The 21419-nt window shown below is 40.8% G+C and overlaps 1 protein-coding gene across 1 annotated transcript in view; it reads right to left on the bottom strand.

The window, feature by feature from the left end:
* Nucleotides 1-982: 982 nt before the first annotated feature.
* LOC140356544 (tensin-3-like) overlaps nucleotides 983-21419 on the bottom strand; it is a 33128-nt gene continuing 12691 nt past the window's right edge. Inside the window, exons 12-26 of the mRNA XM_072441568.1 lie at nucleotides 19000-20115; nucleotides 15391-15557; nucleotides 9925-10045; nucleotides 9777-9854; nucleotides 7580-7688; nucleotides 6059-6588; nucleotides 5893-5979; nucleotides 5255-5386; nucleotides 3608-3703; nucleotides 3348-3425; nucleotides 3188-3265; nucleotides 2568-2736; nucleotides 2429-2497; nucleotides 2314-2343; nucleotides 983-2183 (exon numbers count right to left, since the gene is read on the bottom strand). Of these exons, the coding sequence (XP_072297669.1) occupies nucleotides 2039-2183; nucleotides 2314-2343; nucleotides 2429-2497; nucleotides 2568-2736; nucleotides 3188-3265; nucleotides 3348-3425; nucleotides 3608-3703; nucleotides 5255-5386; nucleotides 5893-5979; nucleotides 6059-6588; nucleotides 7580-7688; nucleotides 9777-9854; nucleotides 9925-10045; nucleotides 15391-15557; nucleotides 19000-20115 (3005 nt within the window). The 3' untranslated portion in view covers nucleotides 983-2038. The remainder of the gene's footprint in view (nucleotides 2184-2313; nucleotides 2344-2428; nucleotides 2498-2567; nucleotides 2737-3187; nucleotides 3266-3347; nucleotides 3426-3607; nucleotides 3704-5254; nucleotides 5387-5892; nucleotides 5980-6058; nucleotides 6589-7579; nucleotides 7689-9776; nucleotides 9855-9924; nucleotides 10046-15390; nucleotides 15558-18999; nucleotides 20116-21419) is intronic.

The raw sequence follows: 21419 nt of genomic DNA, 5'->3' as shown, positions 1-21419 counted from the left end.
ACAATGCCTCAAAGTGTGAAGAGAATTGGGCTAAGATGCAAAAGCTTCTATAAGTCTTAAGATATGGACAAAACAATGTCAGTAAGAATATAGTTCCACTTACATGTGCAGTGGTAGCGCCCTCTGCTGGTCATGTGTAAACTGTTCAGCTGTTTTTCATTCTCAAGCAGTTACACTTTATTGTCCTGTGCATTTGACCCATCCTTCAGTTCCAGTTGAGTCGGGAGTCGAACCTACGACCTTCTCTGCTGTGAGTGCTTAGCCAGTGTGACACCCTCTTTAAAGTGACCGTGACATGTATTAAAGGGGACATACATATGCAAAATGAACTTTATTCATCGTTACTTTTAACAGTGTTTCCTCATTTGTTTCCTCACAGTTGTATTTTGATGGATTAATTTGTGTTTGAGAAATACTGTCCTGCAATTACAAATTAATAAATACATAGATCAAGACTCGTACATGTAGGTTTCTAAAGGACACATAAAAAACGCCTACATGGCAATTCAATTTACTGCTTGTTACGTTAAAAGGAGGATCAGCCTTATCAGTTCTGCACTTTTGAACAGCAGTCAATGAAACCATTTCTCTGAAGCGTTTTGATCAATATTTCAGTCTACAATGAAGAAACTGTCAAATATAATTCAATACTATGTTCCTGTAAAAAAGTACAACACGTCTCCTTTAAGCCTGTTTGTTTTTTCATATAAATAAAACTGAAATTTGACCGTATTAACCACTTTTGTATCGGTTTCTTTAATGCATTAAGTAAGGTTTAAACCCACCACTTGCTTTAATATATAACTGACTAAAAGAGTCGACTTAGTAAAAATTTTTCATCAATTTATTTCTTTTTTTAACAAGCATAATAACACTTTTACATATAAAGATAGCACTATTATATGTGTGTTGCCTCTCAACAAGCCAGAACAAGCTGCTGTCTGACCACTCCTACTATATATGAAAAAAAGACAACAAAATAACATGTTGTTTCCCGTTTATTTACATTATATAGGATCAAACAACGCTCGGCCAATATACACACGTTATCACAAGTTATTAACAAAAGCACAACATTGTAGGAGACAGTAAGAGTGAGGAACCATGGATTATTATAAGAACAACCGCTGAGCTTTATTATGGTGGTTTGCTTGTCCCTATGGCTGCCCAATACAAAAGAATACATACGGCCATCAACACGTACAATCAAAGCAGCAAAAATCACGGGAAATGATGGTAATTGTAGTCTTGACCCCGCGCTGGCGTACTGTAGAAGTAATTTGACCTTTCTTATATATAAAAAAAAACATATTCAAAAAACTAAATCCGATGAAACAGTGTATATCTCTTAATAAAGCAGCCAATACTGATACACTGTAGTGCTAATAATAATAATATTCATATGAAAAAAGACTTATCACATGTGTTCTTATCCAAAAGTACTCATTTGTTCTTGTGTGTGAATCAGTATATATTAGGGTTTAAATATTTAATTTTCTTTCTTTTCTATGAGGAACATTCATTCGAACACATTACTGGCAGCTGAAAAGTGGTCATATTTACACATTGATAATGACTGAGATGAATGGAATAAAAAATACAATAAAAATGTATGAATCAGGCCATGATTGTTAAAATTATTCAGAAATAACCTTTACATTGCATAGTTAGAATCCACTTTCTTTTTAGTTCATCTGTAACACTTTCTGTGGATTAAAAATGGCACACAGGCCAATGATGCTGATTATAACAAACCTACTGATTGTATTATATGAACCGTTAAAAGTTAAAATGTTTGTGTTTAAATATATACAAAATAATAATAGTAATAAACATGCAACAATAAATGATTCTAGGGTCTAACATTAGAATGTAGTAACAAAATATACAAACCAGCGATTTTCATCACAAAATTACAGAAATAGCTTTAAATCTTGTATATTTTGAACAATGTAACAATGTTTTTTGTTTTTTTTAATTTTCAGCGCTGGATTTTGGTCCGCAAGTCTTTTTTGTGAGTCAAGTCCAGTTCTCTACTCTACTTACTCTTGTGCGACCCAATCATCACCTTGGAAACAAAGTTAACAATAGCGCTGGCGGGCTGCTCAGGGTCATGCTCTGCAAACAGATGACAGATATTGTCCATAGAAGTGCCCGTTTTCCTGGCCACAAAGCCAAAGATTCTGCAAAGTAAAGCACTGAGGTTAACAACAGCACTGTCATCTATGTGAAATTGGCTATGTCCTTTTAAAAATAGCTGTTAAATGTTAAATTATAGACGAACAACACAGAAGAAAATAGTCATTTACTTACTTTGCTGAGGGGTAACCAGCTACTTTCCACCTGGAAGAGTTGAAAATAGGCCAATGATGTAATTTGGCTGTACAAATATTTGAAGTTAAGGACTTAAAAAAGAAGCGATACTCACTTCCTGTCTTGGGGATCCAATGCACAGAATATGACTGTATTTACATTGTAGTGTCTACGGAAGAACAGTCTAAAACAGAGAGAAATATATGTTATTTAGTGTTGAAAACTGCGTAACACGTTTCTATGTGACGTCTTACTTCCGCTGGTTGTCTGTGAGGGTGATGCCCTGGGAGGACACTTTGAAATGCACCACGGTGGAGGTGACGGGGGGGTTAGCGTGCAGCGTCATGGTGGTCGCCTTCTGCACGGCCTGCGTGCCAGTCAGCGACTCCATTTCCGCTGAGCCCAGGTACAACACGTTACACGCTGCAACGACACGGCAACAGAGTTCATTCAGGTACTACAGGCTGAGGTGCATGCTGCAAATGCCATCGCTAAAGGGGCATTGAGCTGCAACATAAGTAGATAATCATTTGACATTTTGTTCATTATTAACTGCAATATTGAGCTAAAATGGCTTAGTAATTAAAACCGGTCCATTGACTCTTCATAGTTTACATGTTTTTATAATTGAAAAGTTGCTCACTGCCATTTTAGAAACTGACTGTAAATGTATAAAAAATGCATTACTAAGAGCAGGGATGTGGGCGGGGATAGGGGGTAGGTGAAAACGGCAACAACAAAAAATAAAAAAAAAAACTCAGTTGAAGGACAATACAGGATTATTGCAGGAATGAATGAAAATACAACTTTGGGTAAACTAATGAGGAAAATGTGTCCCCTTTAATCTTGCTAACATCACATTGATGATCAATACCTGCGCCCTGTTTTAACAGTTCAGCAGCAGAGTTGGACACTGATGGAGAGGTGTTCTCAACAACATCTTCTAATGGATCTAAAACAGAGAAAATTGTGTGATTAATTGTCAAAAAGCACACAATGAGCACACGGTGGATAAATAACACTGAAATATTTACCTCCGTCTGGTATGATGAGTCTGCAGGGCAGAGCCAAAGGAGTGATTGAATGCTGGCACACCAATGCAGTTAAGCTTCCTATGAAAACAGAGACGATTCATTTTTATCATTTGTATTTGAACATCTAATCATCTGTTTATCAGTTCAAACAGAGCAAGTGATAAACAGTAAATAGTACATGTGGATATGCCAAACTGCCACAAGAGGACACTGCTGCGAACCAGAAGCGCAGACACTACTGGACACGACTGGGCACTCACCAAAATATGGCTCATTGGGACAACCCTTTAATCGCACTCCCTTTGGCGTACACTCTATCAGGAAGTGGCGCACCAACTCGTTTGACAGATCGCCCCCTGTAGAAAAGAATATACAGTTTAGTCCAATCTATGCATAACCGAAACAATCCAAGAATTAAAAAAGGAAAACGAGGAACATATTCCATTGGTTTTGCGCTAGAAGAGCCTAATGGGATTACGAATGCACAGAAGCTGCAGTGGGGGGCCGACGGGGTTTGAGTTAGGAATGTCTTGACACAAAGGCCCTCTCCTTAAGGTGGCTTGGGTTTCACACGCACTGGGATAGGCACTGCCCCGGGATGAAAGCGCGTGAAGGAGCGTGTCATGATGTCACTACAGGTGCTAGACATGGGCCGGAGAGGGGCCAACACAAAAGGCCAGGTGGGAGAACTCCAGGGTGGGCTCGGACAGGGGAGGACATTAAAAACTTGAAGTGTTTGCTCACTTGTGGTGACAATAAACTGTGGGTCTTTAAAGCAGCGATGATGGAATCAATGTGGTCAGTTAAGATGACTTTTGGACTTTTTTTTTAGGGGGGGGGAGTCAGCTCCGCATGAATGTTTCCAAGTAACAGCTGTAAGAAGAAAACGCACTGAATATTGGGTAATTGTGTTATGATGCATGAGCAGTTGTCTAGTTGCTACATCTCTGATAAGATAATGGCATTGCAACGTTCAACACGCCTGTAATGTTTAATTTGGATTGTGTCATATTGTTGTAGTCTGTAATAGTGTGTTTTTTCATTAGGTCAGCATTATTGAAATTATAGTCTAGCTTTAATTGTCATTTAGTTTAAGGACAAGACAATTAGTTTGATGTGTGGTCTAGTAGTGGGGGATATTGACAAAAAATATGTATATTTTTTGGAGTATCCTGATATCGATATTATGTCAACAGAAGTGTGTCTCTAAATGTAAGTGTTTAAAAGATCACTTCTATTTTTTATTTTGTTTTACTATAAACGATACTCTCTATATTCAAACTTTGCATATCTTCAAAGCAACATTGACAATATTATCCAAGTATTTTTTTTATGTATTGTCAACATCTAGTTCTAGACGTAATCTTTAACATAATTGTGTTTGCACATTTTTTCTGTCTTTATTTTTAACTAGACCTTCTCATACAAACATAATAAAGCGCGGTGTACTTCTATCATTAGAGAGCTTTTTCTGAAATCTGGATATTCTTGAAAATTTCCACTGCCTGAACTAAACACCAAACCTCTTCTGACACAGTCCCTCAATAACACCTGATTGAGTTTATGTGGGGCAGAAGTTTCCCAGGAGAAAGTGCCTGGATCAGAGCCGGCTTATGGGCCAGCACATCTTTTGTTATGGGCTGAAACATTAGCTGAACATCTAAGACTATCAGGCAATAGGGGTCTGCGAGGCTCTATGGCCGCGATGCCCAGGAGAAACGCTCCCACACACAAACACTGGGCCAGACTCTCAGGTTCTACACGCACAGGACTGAAACCGTAGAGGACTTTTGGCGTCATGTGATGTTCGGGACATCCTGCTGCCGGTCTATTGACATTTAGCATGAAAGGAGGGGCAATTAAAACCCACTATTTGGACTCCACTTGAGTAGTGGAGTGTGTCTTGCCTTTTTTGGTCTGCTGCAGGACGGAGGGCGGAGGTGTTGCCACTTTCATTGCCAGTCCGTAAGCTCCTTTGAACGAGTGACTGTCCCGCACGATAAACGAACCCGGATCCTTATCCTTTAGGACCGAAATGGCTGAAAACAAATGAATGGAAAATGTCATGTTTCGTTTCACCGCAAAAAAAAAAGAAAATAAATCTAAATAAATGAAATAGTATTGTTCGTGATGCAAGCTATTTTAGGTATACATTTAGTCTTTAAAGGTGCTCTCTGTAACTTTTCTGGTGAATGGGCTGTACCAAGTCCCCCGCTCACTCCCCTTGTGCCAGCCCCCCGCTCACTACTCACTCCCCTTGTGCCAGCTCACTCCCCGTATTGAATTTGGGTCAATTCTTAGCGTTTACGAGTTTCAAATTAACTATATTTTGCAGACTAAATGTATTTTTTGTTTGTGCAGGTCCAGCACAAATGTATAAAGGTACAAAGATTTAGTAAATAGACTGAAATGATGCCAAAACGACTCAAATCAAGATTCATTTTCTGAGTTGAAGTATCTTAAACGGTGCATATTATTTTGACACCAAACCAAAGTGTAGCGTAACTGTATACTACTATAATATTGATAAATAAGTATACATTACCTTGATCCCTTGATATGTCAGGCTTGTACCAGAATTTGGACGTGTCCTGGACAAATTTGACCGTAAGCTGTTTGCTGGCCAATACATCTAGAAAAAGAAACACGTTAGTGAGCCCGTTCTAGTTGTGCAAGAACCAGTCCATCCATGATTTCGCTCTGACCGTTACCTGGCAGCGGCGACGCAGTTCCAGACATCTGCAGGGAGAGGTCGGGCAGAACATTGGGAAAAGGAATACTAAGAGAACTCCCGCTGTGAGGACTGGAGAACCCGCTCAGAGCCGGGGAGGCCGTTCCCAGAGAATGCTCCCCGTCCGACGCCCGCTTCTTTTCGGGCAGAAGCGGAGGCTGGTGATGCCCCTCCACCACCGTTAGAAGGTTCCTGTCTCTGCCCGCGTTCACCAGCAGCGAGGAGTCCGTACCGTAGCCCAGTCCGGATTCGTCCTGCTCGTCGAAGCTCCGGGCGGGACAGTGAGCGAGGGCGAAGTGGGCCATGCGACTGCGCTGGCTGCTGCGGGGCGAGCTGTGGCCGTTGGGAGCCGGGTGGACGTGCGGGTGGTGGAGCGGGGGCGAGTGATGGTTGTAGTCCAGTGAAACGGCGTGATGGGGGAGCGCGGGGTCTCGGGAGGAGGCGTAGCTGTTCAGAGAGGCGTGTCGGGTCAGGGCGGGGTGCTCGGGCCACGGCGGGCTTACGGAAGAGCTGACAGGAACAGAGAAAGTATTAATTGTGGTTTTATATATATTTATGTACCCGTATGTCATCCATTTCTTTATTTCCTGCTGCCCAAAGTATGCTCCAAAAGTATCCGTTTATCCTGTCCACGGCAGGAGTTATTAGGCCCAAATACATAGTTCTGAAGTCAAATGGAATGCCAATACTGAACACAGTATTGGCATTCCGTGTATTTGGTGCTTAGTTCATCTCAGTCCAATATTTACGAACAATAGGACAGTCCTAAAACATATGATAATGGTGGGCCATTTATGATTTCTGTCATGTCATGCCATGTCATATTCTCTAAGCATCCGACAGTCTCAAAACTTCACAATACGACTTCACAATGAGTCTAATTATTATTATTTTATTGGGATTATAAAGATTTACCATATTTTCCGGACTACAAATTGCACCGGATTATAAGTCGCACCAGCCAAAAAATGCATAATAGATAAGAAAAGAACATATATAGTTGCACTGGAGTGTGAAATGCGGTTGCAAGTGTGAAAATAACAAATAATATCACATATAAGTCGCTCCGGAGTTCAAGTATAAGTATAAAACTATGAAAAAAGGTGCAACTTATAGTCCGGAAAATACGGTAATGCACAACAAGACAAATGAGAAGACATAGAGTTGTGACGTATCCATTTATTCTGCTTTTTAACATACAAATGCAGAGTTTTTGGTACTTTTCTGTTTTTGTGTGTGTATTTTAGGTCAGATTATGAAAATACTTAAATGTTTTGAGAGTTCTTCTCGCACTCACTCCTTTTCAGTCAAATAACTGATGCAAACGGCATGTCTTGAGGTGCAAAGAACGGAGCCAAAGCAGGAGTAGCGTCTTGCCCAAAAACACAATGGCAGTTTGCAGTATTGTCAGTATGTAGATAGTAGATTTGCAATAGTGACTGTCTGAGCTCCCGCTGCTCTAAACAGTGAAACATTGTAGGTTTGGGCCATGTCTTTGTACCTGTCTGTTCGCTGGAGCGTCCCGACGACAGATGTGGAATGTGTGAGCGCCCTGTGACAGCTGATGGAGGGGTCTGCCAGAGCGTCAACATCAGAGTACCCCCGGGGCTCTGGGAACAAAGACATGTTGAGAGGAAAGTGTTTTGGAGTGAGAAAAAGGAAGTACTAGGAGTTGTAAACACACTTTTCACCATGGGACCTAGTCTTGATGATTTTACTTATTCTACAGTCATCTTTACATAGCATGAAAACGTCTTTTCTCATGATTATTGCCTTTCTTAGAGTATTGTCAAGAAAGATACTAACATTTTGAACTCAATTTTAATATTAAGGTATAGGTTTGATATTTAGTTTTTTTTTATAATATTGATACTTGCTTCAATTAATGATTATCTCGCTTCAATACTACTTTTCGCATTGATTAATATCGGATTTTGTGATTGAGCAACCGTTTCATCTGAAAAAGACATCATTGTGAAAGAATCTTAAGCACATCTGATCACGAACCATCTTTTGTGAGCCATTAATTAAAAATCCTTTACACACGTGAATAAATATTACACTTTTAGACAAAACATCATTCGTAACACGCATTAAGTTATTCAAATGCTGCTAAAAGTGTTAATTGTTATTAGAATTGTCAAACCCACTGCAAATCAGGTACTAATCGATATAAAAAACTAACAAAAGATCATATTAATAAGACAAATTTGATTTACAACGCTCTTGATCTTTCTCAGAACTAGTATAAGACCGCAGGGTTTAAAAAAGAAAGTGCAATTATTCTGTATTAAAAATGTCTTGTCTAAAACCTTAACCTAAAAAAACCTCTGCATTTTTAAATTATCGTATCTTTTTGTATCATTTAGTATAATTTAGTATCATGCCCACACTAATCCTGAACACAACCACCATGTTGGAAAAAGTCCAAAGAATGTCTTCCCCGTCTCTGCTTTTGTGGGACAGACACCGCAGTCGCTATGGCAATACCACAAGACTGAAGGTAGTGAGAGGCACAGCGGGGGACAGTTACATGTACGACGCATCGCTATGGCAACTTCAGAGTTAAGTCTGGTAGCAAAGTCAAAGTCAAAGCCGTGTTTATGGTGGGAATGGTGCATCTCGTGTGGAGTTTGCTCACAACAAATTCTATAATTACAACTGTATATGATGCATGCTGGATTTGGATAAACTGAGAAACCATGAAAGCATTTTTGAGCAAAGCTGACAATAGGGCAAACCAACAATGTTAAAACCAGGGCGTGGGCCATCTTAAAGGCCACAAAAAGTCTAAATGTATGTATATGGTAGAAATGTGGACACTAAAATCCTTCTTGAGGCCAGAATTGAGGGCAAAGACTGGTTGGGAATCTCCCTGTGGCTTTGTTTTCTCCCATTTGCACAAAAACGACTCAAATTCCTCAAACAATGTTATTATTAGGGAATAGGGAAGGTCAAGAAACATTTAGTTTAGCAGTTCTAATGAGCGAGGATCCACTAAACAGGTCAAAGGGCAAACATGAATGTTTTTTTCCCCTCAATCTCAACAGACTCTGAATTTGACTGATTGTTTTGTATGTCAAGTAAAAAATACTATTTGCCTTACTGTAGCACTTAAAATGGTATGTTACTAACTTTTGATAATTCTAATTAAAAATGCTTATAGAATGTATTAAATTTGGTTTAAAATGCATACGACATGTTTTCATAATAACTACTTAATTTAGTAGGATTATATCTGTGGCAAATATTTATCAAAGTTTTACATCAGTCAAGGGACAGTTTGTGAATAAAAAATTAAAGGTTTGAAGTAAAAAAAAAAAAATGACAAAAGACAAACATTTCCATCCAATATGAAGGGACAATTTACAAAAATTAAATCATTGTACTGTAACAGCATAAAGGTGTTCTCATCGTTTTTAATTGTCAAATAATAACAAGTTTGTAAATTAGATGCACTTCCAGACAGGAAGTAAAAGTATAAACTTTACCAAAGCTGTCAAACTAGAAAGATTTTTAGCCAATTCTTAAATGTAATTGTGTTAACTACCAAAACTAACTCAAAAATTTAAGTTTAACTCAAATTAAAACTGAAGAGAGATTAACTATAACACCAACTCACAATCAGGCGCATTCATACTGGTAAAATGAGTGAAACATTGCAATATAACTTAGGCACATGAAATATAATAACTCACCATGTTCACTTTTGAAGTCAAAGGAACGCATGATGAAAGCTGGTGTTTGTCTTAGATTCAGCTCGGACATGTTTTTCACTGCAAACAAAGTTAAACGTCAGGGATTTCCCAGCCGCAGTCCAAAGATGACACACAAAGGCTCAGGTACCATAAGGTGTTGGGGGGGAGATGGGGAACGCCGGCGTAGGAGGAGTCATGTCACTTCCTGCTTCGACCCCACTGTCTACGTCTGGAGCCTGCGACCTGTAGTCTGCACTGTACGACACGGCCTGCAACGACACGATGAAACATGCTCACTAAAAGGGTGGAACAAATATGAATTAAAGCCGCAAGCGGCATCCAACGGCCCTCGCGGGCCGCCGGCCTTCCGACTCTGCGCTTTCGACTTGATAAAGATGGCGCCCTTATTGTGTGTTGAATAAAAAAAGAACTTGACAGACGGCGACACATTGGACATGGCCAATCCAGTGCAAATGAACACAAGTGTCAGTCAAATTTGCTGCGCCGCCGCACAGAGACCGTAGCACTTGGAATAAAAATATGGATAACTTTTGATGCCGCGCTTGTGTAGATGATTTTTCCCAAAGTAAAGCTTGATCGAGCTATTGCCCACGGAGGAGTTTGTTAAAGTGTGAAGCGTAAATGTGAACATTTCAAGGATTTGGCGTTTTTCCCATTTGTGACAGTATATTTGCAGCTCCACGGCACAGAGACCGTACCACTTAAAATCAAAATATGGATAACTTTTGATGCCCCGTTTGTGTAGATGATTTTCCCCAAATATGAGCTTGATCGGGCAATCGGCCTAGGAGGAGTTCGTTAAAGTGTGAAGCGTAAAAATGTGGTGATTTTAGAGATTTCGCTGTTTTCCCATTTCTGACATATATTTGCGGGTCCGCCACACAGAGACCGTAGCACTTAGAATCAAAATATGGGTAAGTTTTGATGCCCCGCTTGTGTAGATGATATTCTCCAAATATGAACTTGATCGGACAATCGCCCTAGGAGGAGTTTGTTAAAGTGTGAAGCGTAAAAATGTGGTGATTTGAGCGATTCTACGATTTTCCCATAAGGATAACATGGGATGTTTCTGTCAACGCTACGGTTACGCCGTACAAAATATGACTTTGGCTCTCATACTTTTATGATCAGGATGGCAAATTAGAATTTTGTTCAAAATATCATGTCATTTGGAAAAACTCTATTGTTTATAGGCCACTCTGAAGGCCAAATAGTCAGAATTCTGGGAAACGTTTGCGGCTCCGTCGCACAAAGACCGTAAAAGTTATCCTTAAAATTTGGATAACTTTAGATACACCACTTGTCTAGAGGACGTACACCGATTTTGAGGTTGGTGGGCAAAACGCACTAGGAGGACTTCGTTAAAGTGTAAAACATAAAAATGTGGTAATTTGAGAGATTTTGTGGTTTTCCCATAGGGATAACATGGGAGGTTTCTGTCATCGCTACGACTACGGCGTAAAAAATTAGGCATTTTTGTGATTGGCTTTTGTGATCGGGACGGCAAAATAGAATTTTGGGTAAAGTTTAGACAATTTTGGTAAAACTAATTTTTGACCTTCAATGTTAATTTAAAGGTCACTCTGTAGGGGGCGCTATCACTGCCATTTCAATTTTGTCAGCCTAAACTGGTCCAAACTAGAAAGTTTAACAACTGATTCAAATTTGGTCCTAATCGGACTGGTTTTGATCAAATGGGAGCAATTTTTAGACCTGCAATATTCCAAAATAAGTTGTCCAACTTTGCGGCTGCGCCGCACACAGACCGTAAAAGGTATCTCAAAAAATTGAATAACTTTAGATGCCCCACTTGTCCAGAGGACGTACGCCGATTTTGAAGTCGGTGGGCAAAACGCCCTAGGAGGAGTTCGTCAAAGTTTGACGTAAACAAAATGGCTAACTCAGCTTGTTTTCATTTTCAAAGGAAGATGGCGGCCATAGGGTAAGTTTGGGGGCGTGGCCACAATGATTTTTTTTGTTTATCCTCACGAGAGGAATGCGTGTCCCGAATTTCGTAGCTCTACGACAAAGTTGACCTCGGGGCGTCTTCCATAGGCGCAATGTATTTTGACTTTTGTCGGTGGCGCTGTCGCGCCATTTTTTAACGCAAAAAAAAATGGCCCAGAAAAAACAAAATTTTTCGCCGATTCTGAATTTTGGGCAAAGTTTGGTGAGTTTTTGAGCATGTTCAGGGGGTCAAATTAGAGATCAAAGCGCTGAAGAAGAACAAGAAAAATAATAAAAAATATAGCCGCAAGCGGCAATGATCGGCCCTCGCCACGCCGCCGCCACACCGCCGCCACGCCGCAAGAGGAGGGGGCGCTAACGCGCCCCAATTGTCCTTTTATTACGCCTACTGCTGAATCTGTGACGCTGTCACATCTTCTCCCCTTTGTTTTACCATCAAAAAGCAATTTTATTTTGAATTCTTGGCAAAATGTGCGGCTTTGCCGCACAGACACCGTGACTCTTTGAATGAAAATGTGGATAACTTTTGATGGTCCACCCCTGAAGATGAGTCTCACCAAATTTCAGGTTAATAGGGCTGACGCCCTGGGAGGAGTTTGTGAAAGTCTAAAGTGTAAACATGTTCTGGCGATTTCCCCATTGGAATAACATGAAAGGTTTCGGTCATCGTTACGGCAACGCCATAACAATTATGACATGGGTCTCATTGACTTTTTTGATGGGGATGCTAAAATTGAGTTGTGTGTCAAATTTCATATAATTTCGCAAAACTAAACATTTAACCTCCATATAAAATCTGTAGGGGTCGCTGTGGCTCCAAATTAATTGATTTCACTTCAAGTAGGTTTAGGGCAAAGAGTTTAACAACTGATTCTAATTTGACGCAATTCGGACTTTATCTGCGCAAACGGCAGAAATTTTAAATATGGGAGATTTCTGAAATTCTAGCTACAGTTTGCGGCTTCGCCGCACAGAGACCGTGAGAGGTATCAATGTAATTTGGATAACTTTTGATGTCCCACTCCTCAGTAGCATTTTCACCAAATTTCAGCTTTTTAGGGCCAACGCCCTGGGAGGAGTTCGTAAAAGTACGACGTTTGGAAAAACTCCGAAGTCATGTTTAGCCATTTTTGAAGCAATATGGCCGACATTTGGTTGGGCGGACGGCGTTGCCGTAATAATATTTTTTACTTCTCTTGTCACCATCTACCTCTGCGCCAAATTTCATGATTCTACGATCAGATTTTTTTTGGGTCATTTCCCATCTCTCAATGCATTTTTGGTACATTTGGGGGCGCTGACGCGCCAATTTTTTTTATTTTAGAAAAGGGAAATAGCCAGAATGTAGAGAGGCACGATTTTTAGAGGTGTGAACATTTTTGTGACTTTTCGTCAATGTTCACTGGGTGAAAAATAGGGGGGTTGGTCCCGAGAAGAAGAAGAAGAAGAAGAAGAAGAAGAAGAAGAAGAAGAAGAAGAAGAAGAAGAAGAAGAAGAAGAAGAAGAAGAAGAAGAAGAAGAAGAAGAAGAAGAAGAAGAAGAAGAAGAAGAAGAAGAAGAAGAAGAAGAAGAAGAAGAAGAAGAAGAAGAAGAAGAAGAAGAAGAAGAAGAAGAAGAAGAAGAAGAAGAAGAAGAAGAAGAAGAAGAAGAAGAAGAAGAAGAAGAAGAAGAAGAAGAAGAAGAAGAAGAAGAAGAAGAAGAAGAAGAAGAAGAAGAAGAAGAAGAAGAAGAAGAAGAAGAAGAAGAAGAAGAAGAAGAAGAAGAAGAAGAAGAAGAAGAAGAAGAAGAAGAAGAAGAAGAAGAAGAAGAAGAAGAAGAAGAAGAAGAATATTCCGATGCGAAAACAATGTTTCCCATTTTTCAAATATCATAAACTATACATTTTCGGAAAGCGCTCGCGCTTTCCTACCTCATGGTGTGGGTCCCTGGTCACTGACGGGTACTTTCGTTAATTTTGAGTGGGCTCCGCCCACTTTGTGTTTTTGGCCCTCTATACAGTAATAATGTTGAATTTTTGCATTACATGCTTATATGCACGGAACATGCAAGAGATGGGGAACGTATTCGTGAGCTACTCAGCGCAAATGAGTGCTTTCAATGTAAAGTGCTCGTTTAGTGCGCACTTTTGCACGGGCTTCGCCCGTTTACAACGGTAATGTTCCATTTTCCTACTACTAATTAGTATGCACGGGGCGTGCATGAGTGAAGGAGTGCGTTAGTGAGTGTTTGGAAGTGGGCGAGCGCTTCGCGCTCGATTTCGTGCACACTACGTGCGCACTTTCGCAGCCGTGCTTCGCACGGCCTTACGAGATTAATAGGCCTCTCGCCAGCTTGTGGCGCTCGGGCCTAATAATAATAATATTTTTAGCAAAAACAATATAGCCGTTTTTTCTATAACAACAAATTATACATCGTTTGAAAGCTCTAAGCCTTCCCCATGCCGCCATGGGGTGGAATCACCATTACGAGCGCTTACGCGCTCGTCACTCCCTATTTCGTCGGGATGCCCCGCCCACTCCCCATAGACTTCCATTGATTTGAGCAGAAACAAGCATGGCCCATGCCTGCGGCATGGATTCTCGCGTACGGGACGATGCCAGGAGGGTTTTTGGAGGAATGCAGCGCTTCGCGCTGCTGTTGTCAACAATTTGACTATTTCAAGTTGACAAGTTGACTATTTCTGTCATAGCAGGAGTAAGTATGCATGATCCATGCCTTCGGCATGGGCTAGTTCACTGTACTTGCCAGGGGCGACGGGGCACCGTCAGACAGTTGCAACGCTGCCTTCGGCAGCGTTGCGGGAGCAATAGGCCCTCCGCCCTGCTGGGGCTCGGGCCTAATTACATTGCATTTCAGCATCTGTTGGTAGAAGTCTAAAGGACAAGGTTAGCAGACCTGCAAGGATGTGAAAATCTTACATTACTTACAATATTTATTATAATATTGTGCAGAAATGGTGCTTTTTCCTTTTAAAATGACTCGACAAGCCTTTGGTGTGATTAATTATTGTCGTAATCAAAAAGAATTAAGAGAAATATAAGAGAAATATCTATTCATTCATTATGTATTCAAGTTGTCTGCATTGAAATACAATAAACGGAACATGATCTATGTCGTTTTTTGCTGTAGCTCCAACAAAACAATGCATTTATACAAAGCAGCTAATCATTTGATAAATTGTGACAATATTGTGATACTATATAGATATTTTGGTTATATCTACAGCGCTTAGTGTTAGCATTATTTACCCCAATGGAGACAATTTGTTTGCAGAAGACAAAATATACTGAAATACCAGCCATTGCCTTTTGCAGATTGTGTTATCATTCAGATAGACCTTTCTGCATTAATAACACTTCATAATAGTTGCAATTAAAGCAATATTCTTTAAGTTTAATGTCATATTGTGGAACATTCAGCCAAATAAATATAGTCTACTGCACTGATCAAACCAACATCTACAGTTTTAGCAACACAAGAACCATTCTCCTAACTTTGTGCTTGATGATGGATAAACTTATTTTTCTGGGCTAAATTCTACATTTTATTCTCACGGGAAACAATTTTAACAGAAGCACACGTACATTATATTTGTCCAAATGTTTGTTCAATTCGTGTCTCGTACTGAACGCACCTGAGACTGTGGGACACACGGAGAGTAGGTCCTCTGGCTCCTATAGTCCTCGCCCCCGGCCCACCCTGAGCTGCAGAACCCTGGGTGATCCGTGACACCGTTGTCCTGGCGACTCAGGCCCAGAGACACTCCCAATCGGCTCTCACTGGACGGGACAGCTGGGCACACACACGGGAAGATAGATGTGAGTCTCATGAGATCGGAAAGTCATGAAACGGGATGTTGAAATAAGTTGTATTTTATGACGACCAAGATTAGTAACAAAATTCATAAAAATCACTGGGAAATGCTTGATGTGTGACAATAATAGCAGTGGGATTAAGCTTGCCACGATAATGACTATTTCAACATATTTTAGGCCTCTAATAACTACTGTGTGCACGTTTTCTTTGCAACAGTGGGGAAATTATTGTTTTTTGGGCGATTCGATTTGAGGTGTTAATTTATTGCAGTTCATGTTTTTTTTTATATTATATTGTACATTTAGAAAAGTATTTACTGGGATAGTTCTGTTTTAAGGTTATTGTGTATTGTGTTGTAAAGTAGTTTCTATATTATTGTGATTGCCTAAATGGGACAATTCCCACAAGATGACAAATTCAAAATAGAGAGTGCGTTTCAGTTGACAATTTTGGCCACACAAATGCCTATTTATTTAGATTTTTATAATTTTGCTGTAACTGTAACTTAACTTGTAACCTTTTTAGTTTTAGCCAAAAAGTAAACAAGAAAGAAATATTTCAAGATTATGCTGTCAGGATTAAGAAAACTAAACTAATAACTATTTTAGAAGCAAAATTTGTATATTAAGTGTATTTTTATGTGGCTGATTACATCACAATAACTTCACTTTTGCATTCAGAAAAAATGATTTCATAAAGCTGGTCACACATTATTGGAACCGTAACGTATTAGAATGAAAGAAAAGGAAGGATTTAACTTTGATTTTGTTATGTCAATAATGGTGAATAATCTTTTATATTGTGATATTTCTTCTCATAATAATCGTAACACTAAAATACGACGCTGTGACATATTTGTGGCCATTTTATCTGGTGGCACTAGCTCTTTTGACAATAATTATACCAAATATTTTAGAGCATTGTGAGTGAAAAATGGACTATCCAGCCTTGCTTAGAATGACCTGAGTAGTTTTGGGACCAGAAGGGATTTATTTCATGATCAGTTCAAAGAAATACTCAAAAACGGGTTAAAATCACATGACAAAAAGTTCAAAAATATGACGTTTAAAAGGCTACATTCTTGACTCATATCACATTGTAGCATCGGGCCACCTTTGACACCGTTTCGAGGCTGGGTCAACAGTTTTGCGAGCTCCTCCGTACAGATGCAGCCCGGAGTCATGTTTGGAGAGCACAGCTGAGGAATGCTGGGAGGTCCGTTAGGTGGTGGGCCTGCGGGGGAGATGGGGCGGGCGAGGTGAAGTGAGGGGTGAGTTTTTTCCAATGTTGTGACTGCTGTGAAGAGTATGGGCCACTCAGCACCAGGGTGTCACTCAGCCCTGAAGAATGCCAATGGTGCAAAAGTGCTAATGCCCCAGGATCATTACGCATATTGTCTGGGGCCGGCGCAGATGACACACAGCGGACCGGGTCATGCAGGATCCACGCCGCACGCTCCAGAGCTCCTCGTGTACTACAGTTAGTCCTTAAGGGCCGAGCGGCTGTGGCGAGGAAGCAATTCATCTAATAAAGCGAAAGAACGTTTTGGAATCGCGCAAATGATGGCGCCGTTTGTCATGAAAACGGCTGAAACGAAATGATGGGTTGTTCAAAGTTTGAGTGGTGAGAGTTAATTAAAGGAGAAAAAAGGCAATTAAGTTTCCCACGCACTCCAAATAAGTCTTTCACAATAATGACTTTATTGACTTGAAAAAAACACTAGTCGGGGCTGAATCTTTATCACGTGTACATTCTCTATGCACTTTTGGATGTTTTTTGAGAGCGAAGTAAGTAACTTTTATGACTTATTATTGACACCAACTAACAACAAAAGAGTTTTATTCTGCCATTTATTTGTCTTAGTTCATGCCTTCTGCAGAATGTCCTGCTTTAGTGCGTCAGTTTCAATGTTATCGGTATTTTCTGTAAAAGTATGTCGCAGTTGAAAATGCTTTATTGTGACAGGCAGAACACCAAACATATACTAATATAAGGAAAGTATATGCAAAAGTATTTACACAAAAAACATAGTAGAGGTAAGATCAATGTTTGATTCAGTTAAAAAATGTCATAAAATTATAATTATATATAGGGCTGTATGATAGGGCTGCACATCGTTTTGCTCCCAGACTCTGAAATGATCTGTTGTCGCTTTCAAGGGTCAGTTTAAACCTTTTTATTCAGTCAGGCCTTTTAATCACAGTTGTTTTAGGGACCGACCTCACTGTATATAGTTTTATGTGCATTTCTCATTGCTCATTCTTTTATTCTGTGTTTTCATTGTTTTTGTGAAGTACTTTGTGACTTCTGTCTGTGAAAGGAGCTATACAAATACAATTGACTTCCTTTACTTAGTTTGTACAGTTTTTTTGCTCAAGATATCAAAATATTGTATCAATATTATGCTCAAAATATTGAGAGCTTTTACCTCGACCCCTTTAATCAGTTAATCAATGCAATCTTTAGAAATTCTTTAGTCAAGTACAACCTTAGTAAACAAGAATATTTGTGTATCTGTTTCTGAGCTACTTTTCTACGGAAGTAAATGACGACTGACAAAATATTTCCCACAAACAAGTTGGAAAACAAGTTTACTCTCACGACCTTAGCCTTGTTTTATATCACTTAATGTCACTGAGCCATTATCTTTAGAGCCATACAAACTTTACTATCTCCTCTTAAACCTCAACAATTGTCCTACTTTAACTTCCTCCCGCCTCTTTACTAATGAGCGGAGCCGTAGCTCTCAGCGTTTGTCTCTTGGAATGACTCGGAGTGGCTGATTTGCACAGACAGGCCTTCAGAATCAAAAGGAAAAAATCTTTCCCTCTGGGCTCGCTTGTATCTCTCTTGGAAATTCCTCAAGGCCTCCCTGTATCGTGGCCCCTGAAACCACAATCACTACTGTACTTTGTGTGGGATACAGCTCCCAAATTAAAATGTTTTGCTTATTTAAAACTAGCACAACTAAATATATACGTAAAACGACAAAAAACGCCTACCTAATAGACTCATTCATTTATAACTGTGTCCTTATCGCTGCACTTTCCAGCCCAAAACTTGTACCGAATTCTAAACGCTGATGACAACTGCTCTTGTTCCGTTTTTGTTTCTTCTTAACCACATAGCTCCAGCGACAAGTCTGGACGGCCCCTCTCGCTCCCAAACGTACAGCAAACATCTCCAAAAGCTGGCAACAACACTGCTATTTCTGCCACTCAAAAACGCTCGGTCTGCAGGTAGAAAAAGTGCGCTTGGTTACGGGAAGGGAGACAAAGAAAAAGCTAAATAACAGCAACGGAACTACTCCATTGTGAAAGTATGCGCGTCCTGTTGTTTAATTACAGTTAACAGGTTTAATAGACATTGTTAGAGGAAATTGTGACTTATAGATTCCAGCCTATTGGTGCGAGCTTACCTGTCTGCTGCGTGCTTTTGAGCGTAGACTCATTGCTATCACCAAATCGGTTGCCGTTGGTGTATTTGCCGGATCCGTTCACGTGCGGGCTCTCGCTTCTCTTTAGCGTGCTGTTCTGGCTCTTCACCGGCACAAACGTTGGGTCCAAGTCCATGATGAGCTGGTTTAGCTGATCGATCGAGTTATCAATGTCCATCGTGAGCGTTTTGAACTCCTCGTCGCGCTTCTTGTTGTTGTTATTGTTGACCGTCGCCTGTTCTTTCTGGGGAATCCTCACGGAATCGCTCGCGTCTCTGGACAGCGGCTCGCAGACGGAGACTTGCTGTTTGCTGCTGGAAAACCTGTCGTCGTCGGGCATGTACGCGATTTTCTGAGCGGCGACCATTTGCTGTTGTCGCACCCAGGACTGCGTGGAGTAGCTTCCCTGCCTGTACACGAGCTGTTTGAGCGTGGCGGTGCTCGGGTTCGAGGAGGCGACCGAGTTGCTTCTGGACGCCATGCAAGCCCTTCGACTGTCACTGTAACCCCTGTCGTACTCCTCGACGGCAACGCTCTGGATGTGATTTTGGGGTTGACTAACCGGTTCCTCCGTGCCAGGACTTCCAAAGCCGTCGGATAGCAAAGAATTCTGGCTGCTTTTGTGACAAGAGGATGACAACGTCCCCAAGCTGTCCACGCTATGTAGATCGTGACCCGTAATCACCTCGTCGTCTAAAATGTCCGTCTCCCTCTCTCTGGGACGAGCGTCTCCGTTGATGTGAACCTGCGCCGGAACTACCTGCTGCACCACGCTGCCCGGATCGTCCATCGGATCCAGGGAAGGCTCCTCCAGCCCGAAGCCGCTGAGGAGACGCTTTAGCTGGACCTTCTCCTGCTGGCTGGGCCCCTGGTTTGGTCGGATGGTCCCGGAGGAGATGGTGGTGGGTTTGTCGGCCCACAGAGAGGTGCTGGACAGGCCCGAGTCGCTGCTGACGGACAGAGCGTGGTCGCTGTGGTCCGGGCTGGAGGTGGCGGAGGTGGTGCGCGCCCCGCGACCCAGTGATGGCTCTCCTCCGCTGGGGTCTCGCCTCTTGTTGGCGGTCTTGTCCTGGTTTAGAGCCAGAATGCGAGGTGGGGCTGGAAAAGAAGAAGATGCAGCGCTTCATACATGCACTGGGCTCGAATGGGAACATATATTTCACACAGAGACGACATACAAGACAAAACCTGAGACAACCCACCACCATTCACAAACTATCTATGGGCAAACAAACAAAATGACATTCTTTCAAACAAAAAGACAGAGACAAACACATAACACAGTACAAAATACAGTATGTAACAATTTAAAATATTAATAGTTGTGTTTGAACATAGTTGCATACAGTAGATTCATTTAACACCGTTACATATTGCACAAAGTTATCTGGGTTTGAAAAAAAGAAGAAGCAATATGTTAAAACTGCAGGACTGTACTGAACTCTACTGTAAAATCTGTTTAGAATTGCTTTTAATCTTTAAATACATTTTCTTCATACGAGTTGCTGTGTTTATTTTATATTTGTATTGTTTGTTCAATTAATTTTCCTTAATTTACTGTTTTATTATTGTTTTGTGAAGCCTTTTGGAGTGTCCAATATTATATTATTAAGACGACCCACGGTAAATATCACAAAGAATCTGAAGGCATTTCCTCATTTGTCATTGCAAATGTCCTTAAGGATCACAGACAGGGCAAGCGCTTGCCTTTTTAATGTTTGTGGAGATTTAAATGCATTGACTGGACGACATTTGCTACATGCCTAGACTTAAAAAAAAAACAGTAAACCAGGTCTAAAGTCAGAACTAACCCAAAACTAAACCTGGACTAACACAAAATGAATACTATCATTTCGACAATACAGTTTCCTAAAAAAAAGACAGTGTATGAATGAATCAGGCACTTCCATTATCAGCACAATTACAACTTATTGTCTTGTCTTATACACTTATACTGACAATCCAGTGTTAGCCTCCTCACTTACTCATTCCCAACTTATCATGAACTCACCAGCCTCCGTGAGCATGTCCTCCTCTCCCGTATCAGATGACACACAAAAAAAAGATGCTGAGATTTCCGTATTCTGCTACTACTCTCCTTCACAGCCCCTGCATTCCTCACCCTGCCGCGATTCAGCCTCCCCTACTCCATCTCTCCTTGCCCCTTGACCTCCGGCATATGTCCAAACAATCTCCTTAATCCTCAAAGGTAACGGGAGAGTCATGGAGGTTACTCATAGTTGAATATCCCTCATGACAACAGGAATCACAATAGACGTCTAACAATGGGATCGACCAGCTGGATTTAGGGCTACGAAGTATAGAATCCAACTTTTGCAGCACGGATTATTGTAAAAAGTATTCATTAGTCAGTATTCCCGTGGCCTCCAAGCAGGTCAGAT

Source organism: Eucyclogobius newberryi, unplaced genomic scaffold (assembly GCF_026437365.1).
Source record: "Eucyclogobius newberryi isolate DKJ021-1_F unplaced genomic scaffold, fEucNew1.0.hap1 SCAF_12, whole genome shotgun sequence".
In the NCBI taxonomy this organism is placed as follows: domain Eukaryota; kingdom Metazoa; phylum Chordata; class Actinopteri; order Gobiiformes; family Gobiidae; genus Eucyclogobius; species Eucyclogobius newberryi.
The sequence above is the reverse complement of the archived record's forward strand: the minus strand, read 5'-3'. Positions and strand labels throughout refer to the sequence as shown.